Source organism: Tigriopus californicus, chromosome 6 (genome assembly GCF_007210705.1).
Source record: "Tigriopus californicus strain San Diego chromosome 6, Tcal_SD_v2.1, whole genome shotgun sequence".
Lineage (NCBI taxonomy): Eukaryota > Metazoa > Arthropoda > Copepoda > Harpacticoida > Harpacticidae > Tigriopus > Tigriopus californicus.
In genome coordinates this window covers 7,174,462-7,184,788 of record NC_081445.1, presented here as the reverse complement: position 1 = coordinate 7,184,788, position 10,327 = coordinate 7,174,462, and the positions used below count along the sequence as shown (strand labels likewise).

At 40.4% G+C, this 10,327-nt stretch overlaps 1 protein-coding gene and 1 long non-coding RNA gene across 2 annotated transcripts; both read left to right on the top strand.

The window, feature by feature from the left end:
• The first annotated feature begins 132 nt into the window (after window positions 1–132).
• On the top strand, window positions 133–2,011 carry LOC131881917 (uncharacterized). The gene is made up of 2 exons (XR_009373417.1): window positions 133–548; window positions 1,514–2,011. It is a non-coding gene; the product is annotated as an uncharacterized LOC131881917 (long non-coding RNA).
• A 4,104-nt stretch (window positions 2,012–6,115) lies between these two features.
• Window positions 6,116–9,909, top strand: LOC131881913 (uncharacterized; the record flags this gene model as incomplete). Its single annotated transcript, XM_059228912.1, is given in 4 exon segments — window positions 6,116–6,816; window positions 7,125–8,037; window positions 8,102–8,297; window positions 9,692–9,909. Coding segments are annotated over 3 exon segments (548 nt in total), but the record flags the coding sequence as incomplete, so codon positions are not given.
• Window positions 9,910–10,327: the final 418 nt, after the last annotated feature.

Below are 10,327 nucleotides of genomic sequence, written 5' to 3'. Positions count from 1 at the left end.
ACCTCATTCCTAAGAGGGGGGTCTTTAGTCATGTTGGCTCATGTAGTGATGGTTGATAGTTTTTGATGCGCTATTACACTATTCAACAATTGTGAAGTGAGAAAAAGTTCATTCAAATTAATTCACACAGATAGTAGGTGATGCCGGCCAAATTTTACAATCAGAGATTCAAACTTGGCTGGTTTCGTCCATTCAAATACTGGTCTGACATAGTTTCATTCTCTTTACCCTCAAACTATTCCCATGTATTCAACCCCATCTAAATCGGGACACATGTACGGCGGGGGTAAGAAAAAAGCCCCTTGATGGATGATTCATGGAATTGAGGATGGCCAAGATGCATCCGTTCAACGAAATGCGACAAATTTATAATCACGCAACTAAAGTACCAAATCGAACTCGAAAAGTCCGTGTTGAGGTCATGCCGTGTTGACTGTTGTATATATTAGAAGTGTCAAGAGGCCACTGAGAAGCCGCACTCAGGAATTTCTCTTCAGTTCGTACCCGTACCTACCCGTACCCATCCAGCCACCATGGAATCTCAATCGGTAATCAATCACCAAAAGCCTTTAATCGTCAGTCTCATAAGGATTTGACGAAATAACTTACACAAAAATGACCTGAGCTGTTCGGGCACATGTTTTGAAAAACTGATTGGCCTACAATAGCCTACAATTGTATCAATCTTCGGATAGAGATATCGGAAACATGGCAATAGTCTAGTGCGGGCGGGCATCTTCCGTACCGGCGAGAAAAGGGGAGGCGACGTACGGCCAGCTGGAAAAGTTACACGGAGAATCTAAACCTCGTACATAAGAATCAGTGTTCTAATTTTGGGTTGCGCTGCGGGCTAGGCGCCCCCAGGCCCTTGCAACCGATAAGAATGGTTCATGCAGCATTGCAATATGATAACTTGTCACAGAATCAGTCATTATAAACATGCTTTAAAAATTCCTTTTTAGCCGAAAAAAGCCATTTTTGTAAAGGCATGCATTTCAATTTGATGCGCAAATACTGGTGCCGATAATATGGATCACGGACTTCCAGATATGTGGATTGCTAATGGAAACAAAAAATTCAAAAACTATTCGTAGATTTGTAGGTTTACATGACGTCATTTGAACCCTACAACGATGTCTTTTCAATTGAAGTTTTGGGTTTACATAAAATTCGCATTTTCGGCCTGCTCTTGGGCACATCAGCTTTTGACAACCGGACTTTGAAACGAACCACTTTTCAAGTAAATAGTATAAGCATGACCTGCCTTTCATTGAAGAGATTTGCGTTTCTTTTTTTTCTCGAAAAGTGCCTTAGAGTTGCTTTGACCAAGAGCGGGCCGATTTGGCGGGAAGCTTGTTCACAGTCAATATTTGTAGAAGGGATGCACAACCAGAATGTCTTTATCCAAGGCAGTTGGGTGCGCACCGCAAGTCTTTTCAAGTTATGACTGGTCCGTTATAATCAATCTTGCAGTTGTCTTGATCATGTTTTGAACTTTGCCCCATCTTTTCAGAATTTTGGAAAAGGGTGGAACACGAACGCAGACGTCCGAAGGTTGCACGAGCTAAAGCGAGAGAAGGACATCGTCGAGGAGGAACATCGTCGAGCGACAGAGAAAGACAAGAAATTGGCTGAAATGATTGCAAAGTTAGAAGAAGAGATTAGCCGCAAAGAGTCATTGGACGGACAGGTCATTACTTTAACGGAGAATTTGAGCATCTCTGGGGATGCACCGATGCAGATGGTGCAAAAAATATGTCAATTGGGAGTGGACGCTCAAAAATAGGTAGAAAATCCAGAGGATGTTTGGCTAAAACAATTTGAAAAGGACTTGTTTCAAGCCATACGCGAGATAGTCCTGCATTTTGATCAATTTGACATAGAGTAAACGTCCTCAAGACTTTTTAGCCTGATTTACAAGCGAACTTCTTGTTGGTTTTGAATTTGAACATGCCGTGACCTACCTCTCCTTTAATGAAAAATAAATGCGAACTTTTTTCTCTCTATAAAACGAACAACCATATCTCACGGCATTAGTCGTTTCTAAATGGCAGAAGCTGATTGCATACAGTTCCAGTGACTTTGGCCAAAATGAAAATCCTCAATACTTTAACCATTCCACGACAAAAATTGGAATAGCATTGCTCATTACAGTTGCTTTTTCTCAAATCTAAATCATCTAAATGGTTAATGGGTACATGCCAAGTATAGATAGCATAGCTTAGCATCTAAATCGTCTCCACATTTTGACGTTGAGGGCGCTAATTCAAGTCTAATGAATCATTTGGAGGACAAATACAGACGAGGCTATGACAATTAGATTTCACCTGCATATGGGTATGCCCCTATGGCTGATTCGGATTGGGGATGGAAGAAGCGCGGCGACCTGGATCAAGAACCAGCCCATTTTGGACCGATTGCTCAAGCATCCACGGGACCTCTAAGATCGTTCCCTTCCTATGCATATCGGCCATTCAGGCCTGCAGTCCGAAGGAGTCCCCTTACTCAGGACCGGTTGTATGGTTATCATTCCATGGCTGATTTGGATTGGGGTTGGAAAAAGCGATCCGTCAACAAACGTCACATTGGCACATTTTTTGGAATTTTTGTCCGTGTACCACCTTTCGGAACACATTCAGAGATTACTAAACTGGAGCAAACTTCCTTCCAAATGTTTAAGACTCTTGGTATAAATAAAATTACTAAATAATCACAATATCTTTAGTTGTTGAAGAAATTTTGTTATTATTTAATGTGTAAATTTTTCCACTGTAAGTAAGCACTTTCAAAAAAGTCTTGAGGAAATTCTTTTTTTAGAAACCTGCATAAGAGTTATGGAATTTTGACTTCATAGATAGTTATAATTGGAGATGGCCAAAATATGCGTTATTCATTTCATGGCATAATACTGGGTTATTGGTATATATTGCCTATTTTGTGTTGTCATACATATCTTGCCTATTTTGTGTTTCCATACATATCTTGATGCATATTTTGGGGTTTTCCCTTACGCAAATTTGGTTTTGCCCTATAATGGCCTCTAACAGCCCCCGGCAAGGCGCGCCCCTGCCCTACCTCATCCGTACACAGAGCTATCGGTTACATCTCAACATGCCGCCATCCAGACAGGCCCTTGTCCTGCCTCGGGACCAGCCTGATCCCACAACCAACAAGGAACAAGTTTGGCACTCTCCAAAATGAATGAAATTTGGACAAAAGGAGCTGGCGAAATGATAACAGATGCAGAACATAAATCAATTTGGTGGCAAGCTCTGAAGAATTCATTGTCACATCCTGGTCCTGAAATAACTTTTTAGAACTCTCTTTAGCACCCCAAAAGTGAATGCCTAAAACCAGAAGCATCAAGAATTGGACCTCAAGTTGCCTTGACCGTCCGAACCTACTATGAAGTGCTCAGTACCAAAAGGAGAAAACCAATCTTTCAATAAGAGTTATCAAAGCAGATTTTTCAAGCTGTATAAACTCCTAGTTGTTTCAAAGATATGCAAATTAGAATTAACATGCCCCGCATACTTATGTAAATTAAGTTCTGCAATCCACTTTTTGGGAAAAGTAGTGAGTCAAATTGCAGTCGTTTAATTTTCGATCTTTTTAAAAAAAAGACCCCTCAACCAGTCTGAGACATTCACGTACTCACTTTAATAAAAACTTATCAATCAGAAGATAATCAAACTTGCTGATTGGTAATGTTTGTGTGGGATAAATGTAACTAGGTGGTAAAAGTCCGATGAGCGTATCCAGTTAAAGGCGGCTAAAGCTTTTCAAATGTGTGGTTGGATGTACCAGACGTTTAAGTCCAGATATCGCAGTTATGCGATATAGTGCAGATCTCATGTCAACCATCTTTCCCCTTACAGTTTTTTACCCTCTCATTCTCCTCATTTCCTCCCCCTTTGAGATATATCTCATTTCAGTCATCCATCATAGATTCTCTATCTTTGACATTCCCTTCAAATCGTTTCTTCCCTTGTAAAATGATCCAAAACTCTTTATACATCCTCATGGGAGGTTTGAGTGGAGGTGACAATGAACAATGAATCACCTAGATCGAGCGCCACATTACTATTTGCTTCAACAAGCCTGCCAATTAGAAAAAAACGACAAATTCAATTTATTCATAGTGCAAGTTGCCCGGGCATCTTTTTAATAATTTGACTCCGTAGAATGGCGGAAAATGTTTGTATTTTTTTCCCTTCTCAAAGAGACTTGCATTGGCGTAAGGGTGTTCGGATTCAGTCCCGGTTGCTTGCCACCCACCATGGCTTATTTTACTTGACATTAAACTTACAGTTACCTCCCCATAAAAATTGTCCATACTCTTGACAGAGGCCATCAATGGAATCCTCCATAATAGAAAACCTATCATTGGGGCTGATTATTGGCTCCCCACCGATCAGCTACAAATCTTTGGTTAAAAATTAATCAAGTCGGCCAATTGCATCGCAACCAAACCTCAACCAAACTTAACTTCCAATTTTAAAAGAACTGGAAGTTTTTATATTCATCGGTATGAACTCTATTTTTAGTTGCACAACTTAAGCATGTACATTGTAAGGTTATTTATCAGGACTATCATTGAAGAACCTAGGAGCGCATCGATTCAATAAAGGTGATCATTGTTGCACTTGCGTCCGAGCTATAAAAACGGGCCTCGGCTCATCTCTTTGGCAAATGTATTCAAACCGTCAAACTTCTGCAATCTCTGCTCGACGTAAAAACAATAATTTTGCCGCAATATAGTTATATCTAATCAGCTCAGCAGAGCTCTTCAAAACATGTTTTCTTGGGTTTGCATTTGACGGACTTTTCTAACCGTTACTGGGAATGTAACAATCTCCAGTACTATTAAAATGCTAAGTTATTATTCGTCTATTTATTACCTTTTAATCTTTATATGACATTTGGTCTACCAACGAATTTGAGTTGGCAGACCGAGCTAGTCCTTGAATGTAGGGTTGATTTGGAATGCTGTCTATAAATTTATCCAAGTCTGACTTGAAAGATGCAACCGGATCAACAAGGCCAGCGTATTCCCTACGAATATTAGAGGGAAACCAATTTAATAATGACGGAGCCCGAGAAAGAATAAAAGTGGACTTCATTGTTCGAAGCAGGGTGTCGCAATCTTGATGTCTGGTCCTATTGGAGGACGGAGTCGGAACCCGGGAAGAAGTCTGAACAACCAGTCCAATGTCGACCGGTTGCATTATGAATATTCTATCTCGTGTCAGCTGAAATACAATTTCCTTTTCCGATGTCAATTGAATAAGATTATCCAAACCAACAACACGCTGTAAGTTCTTTCCTGATATTAAGGTTTGCACGCTTTATAAGTAGTAAATATCTGTTAGGTCTACCATCTCTTAGCTAGTAAACGGAAATCACTACACAGGGCTCGGAGGAAAAGAAATTAATCTTAATGAGCTCGGAGGAAAAGAAATTAATTCTTAAATTAATTTTGATTTTTTGGAGGGCTGGAAGGTCTAAATCTTGACATTCAGTGCAATTGATTCTAACACCTGGTTGAGGAAAAAGCGCATGGATATTTTTGAAGATGCTTTGTAAAAGATACTTTTCTACCTCCTATAAATACTGCATTATCCCAATCTTCTTGGCTTATTGTTAAAAAGTAGTTGTTCTCTACTTCTCATATTGCTCCTGCTTGCGTTTTTGACAAATGCTCAATCTTTCCAGACAATGCAACGATAACCCCAGTACATAGGCACATAAGAACCAATAAAAAGATATTGCATTTTAGCCCAGATCTCTTCACCCTGAGAGATAGCTGATATAGAGCACCCAGAGGAACCAACCTTGATCTAGAAACTTGCACGGTTTAGGGTATTAATTGGGGGGGACCCAAGTCAGGAGATAACTTCGAGGGCTTTTGACGTCAAAGGTTTTGAAATAATATAATACAAAAATGAACTCTTTGGTAATGGTTTCAATATTTTACAAAATTAGCCTCATTTTGAAGGAGAAATGATGATCCTTTCTTAATCAATCTAAGCTGTTTTCAGAACGCCTTCGATTGTGAAAGGTTCCGTGATTATTCAAAATGTCACTTCCTATAATTTTTGGAAGGACAATTCAAGTGGATTAGAATCTCGGTCGAGGTCCACCCACTCCATCCACGCACGAGAACGACGGTCCAATCGGCATCATGAGCAATCCCATTGTGATTCAGCCAGACGATAGCTGTGATCATCTCCTTGAAGAGCCCAGAGTGCTCAGCACGAGATCGGATCACTTGGATGCCTTGGATCAGTCGGATGCTTCGAGAACCACATTCCATTGTGGACAAAGTCGGACAATCTTTGGGTCTCGAATTGCAGTGCGAGCTCATCGCAAGAATCGCAAGATGAACACATGTCGGAAAAAATAGGTAACAAAGAAGTATGGGCATTTTTTATCATTCACAATCATTCATTCATCAAGCAGATCATTGGACGGCAAACTAACGCCATCCAACTTGGCCACCTTCCATTGAAAGAAGAAGAACAAATGCCCAATCCATATATAGGCCATGACGGGAAGGCCTCCGAAGTGAGAAACGTCTCCTCCTTATTGGTCGATCCATCCTTCCATGGTTTTAATTATGGGAGGAAATTTGACATGTCTTCAATGTCAAAGGACATTGCGGACAAAGTAATTGAAACGTCGGGATATTTCCTGCTAACTTATGCCACCCTGACATGATTCAAAGATTCCATGATCATCCTACAATTATATCGATTGACGGCACTCATGGCACCAATGCGGCTAAATATGTTTTGATCTCCATCTTGGTGTTTGGTAAGTATATACCTTAAAAGAAAAGCTCCCTCTTGAACGAACTTCTGCGAATATCATGGCCCATTCATTTATTGACTGCATGTTAAAAAGTGGGCTGATGTATGCAGTTTTTAGGCAATCCGGGAATTCGGATTGGTCCAAGGATTGCTGCATTAAATACGCAAATAATTAATTGCATTTTTAGTTACTGTATACCCAGCATCCTCAAGAAAAAAAATGTGGAAACTTTTTTGTTACCCCTCAATCCTTCCCACCTTTGGTTAAGAAACATAACTCCGTATTGTCCGTATTGTCCATATTGTTTTTAGATCGTGGGGAGGGGAGCCCAGTGTTTCAGGCTCTGGTTGAGAACGAAAACCAAATCGTTCTTTCGGCGGCTTTGACAGTTCTGAAATCCATTGCTCCAGAGGCTTGTGGAAAAGTAAGGGCCCTAATTAGCGACACAAGCCACACCTTCATCAATTTTTGGCGGGAGGTCGTTCACAACATGTGGTATGGAGTGTATGCCACTGGCATTTGGAGAAAAACTGGGCCAGAAAAATTCGAAACGCCGATATGTTTAAAGACATCAAAAGCCTTAGACAAGTGGCTGAACTTACCCTGTTTAACCAAAAACTTTTGAATATTCAATCAAAATAGGCAAGTTTATTGATACAATTCCCGTTCAAATTTTCTCAGACAATGAACTATTTCAGGAAGCTTCTGATGAAAGTGCGGCATGGACTTATTTCATTACGAACTATGGTCCAGACGGACGTCAAGCCCCCTTAAACGCCTGGGCCAGACCAGCTACGCTCGGTGCTCCTCCACAAAACCTTCACGTAGAACGTTATCACCGGACCATCAAGGGTGTCTTCAAGCCGAATTTGAACATTGCCCGCTTTTGCCTTGCGTTAAAGCAAGTAAAAAAGGGATTTATTCGGAAATACATCATGTCCAAGGAGGGGATAAGGGGTGTTGGCTTATCAAAATTGATGAGCGATTTCAACCAGTGCCACCCAAGTGAATCCGAGCACGACCATTATATTATCGAGCGGATTGATTGAAATTGCGTCCAAGTCGTCCTTCAGAGATCCACATCAGAACAATGCCTCTCTTACACCATGCAAAGAATAGATTCTCTTGTAATGCTGCTTTGTGCTTGGTCCGATGTGAGCGTTGCCCCAAAGACGCACTATGTGCACATGAATATATATGTACTTGCCCCCGATACGCCTACAGGTACGGACCATCAAAATTTGTTGTCACTTTTTGCTTTTGAGTTATGTTTGTTCCTTGTCCATAGCAATATCTGCAAGCACATTCACATTTTGGCAATAATGGACGTGAACGGCGCTTCTTGTGAAAACATCCATCCCGTGGATGAAGTCGACTCTTTGAGCGAGGAACATTCCAATACAGCGGGAAAACGTTCCGAAACGGGAGAGAAGGTTGGAGTGGTCAATGTGCAGTCGGCAAAAGACAAGGATGGAAACAATTTTGTGAGTACCTAGTGCGTGGAATAATGTAACGTTCTACAATGAGGAAAGCAGGAGAATTGAATGGTACTATGTAAATAAGATGCTTTACCTCAGTTTGGAATATGACACCTTATGCAAAGGCGTTCAATTTTTTTGCGGACTTCCTTACCCCTACTGGGAATGGAATTCCTAGCAGTTCAAGACGAAAAACTTTTTCATTTTACTTAAGTTTTATTTTCATATGTTATTTGATCGACCAATGAATTAGAGTTGTCACATCTAGCTAGCCCTTGAGGATAGGGTTGATCAGGCATTTTAGTCAAGTCTGACTTAAATCCTGCTACCGGTTCAACGCCCACATACTCCTTACGAATATTTGAAGGCAGCAAATAGAACAATGAAGGAGCTCGAGAAAGAGGAGAGTTGGACTTCATTGTTCGAACTAGCCTGGATTCTCGAGGGATTGAAGGTGCTCTCAAAACGCACTTTAAGCCTCTACGGTCACTACAATTGACCCTAAGTCCTAGGTTGGGACAAAGCTCATGAATGCTTTTGAAAACGTACAGTATCAGATACCTTTCGTACCTTCTCTGAACACTGTACAATCCCAACCTTTCTAACCTCTCCCAATACGAGAGCTCTCTCATATCCTCAATGTTCCTTGTAAAACATCTTTGGACCTGCTCGAGCTTATGCAAGCCTGCTGAACTCATCGAAGCCCAAATGGACGAGGCTGAACAATCGACTTGTACAGAGTTAGCATCGTGATACTATCACTGGACTTAAACGTGCGATATATCCAACCATATGTTTGAAATTTTTTGCCAACTTTCAACTGGATATGCTCACCAAACTTTCCATTATGTCGGTTATTGTCAAAAGTCGATTTTTAATATCTAATATCCAAAAATATTACTATTATTGAACTTGCCATTGAACGTTATATGGTTGGGCAGCATGGACTTGAGTACAAGAGGAGACCATTTCTATTTGATGTGCCACCTCTAGCTCTGATGATAGCCTAAAGACAATTCAGATTGAGAGGTTGGTTTCCATCTCCAAAACGCTCAATAATAAAATGTCGAGTGCATCCAAATCCCGACTACAAAGTAGAGTTGGACCACATGTCTAGTTGGCTAGAAGTTTTTTAGCCATAGCCAAATGGTTTACCACAAGACGGACTTCTCTGGCGATATTTTACGCTAAGGCCTTATTGTTTTTCTTTCTGTAATTGCCTCTGTTTCAACAACTTCCTCGATACAAGAAGACGCTGGTCAAGTCGAATGTTACTTGGAATGTTCAGTTTTATCAGTCAAACGAGGAAAGGAAATGTAAACGATTCCTTTGCAACAGAACTTTCAACTTGAATAAATAATAAATTCAACAAAAAAATTATAAGAATGTTTTCTTTACAGGAAATGACAGGAAAAACGGCATCTTTCCTGGCCGAATGTGACAAGGTTGATGCAGCTATGCGCGAGATCAGAAACGTGGTGAAATCCAATGACTATCCTCTACAGGAGAAGACCATGTTTATGGAATCCTTCAAAAAACCCTTCGCCGATCTCGTCAATACCCCACGCTTTCTCAATCCAATCTCATTTCTAAGATTGGACTGCAAGAGGGTTCACGACCCACAAAAATTATTCAGTTCCTTACCCGTTATTACATAAGTACGTTAAGATAATGTTAAAGTAAAAAGATTTTGAACAAGATCTGGTTTTTTTCTCAATATTTAATTAAGCAGGATCGGTACAGGTAGGCGTAAAAAGTTTTGTTATCTGAAATTCATAGATCAGCAAACTTATTGTGCACCCCATTATGAGACAAAGGTAAACAAGGGAGTTAAAGTTTTCATACATTAAAGACATTTAACAGCACTAAAATGTCTTTAAAGCTTTATCGAAGGCAAAAAAATCGGAAGTGACATTTTGAACAATCACAGAACCTTTCACAGACGAAGGCGTTATGACAAGAGGGCAGTCAAACAGATTTTTCGAGTCGGATTTTCCTACTTTAGCTGCGTGATTATGAAAATGGGACATTGCGTA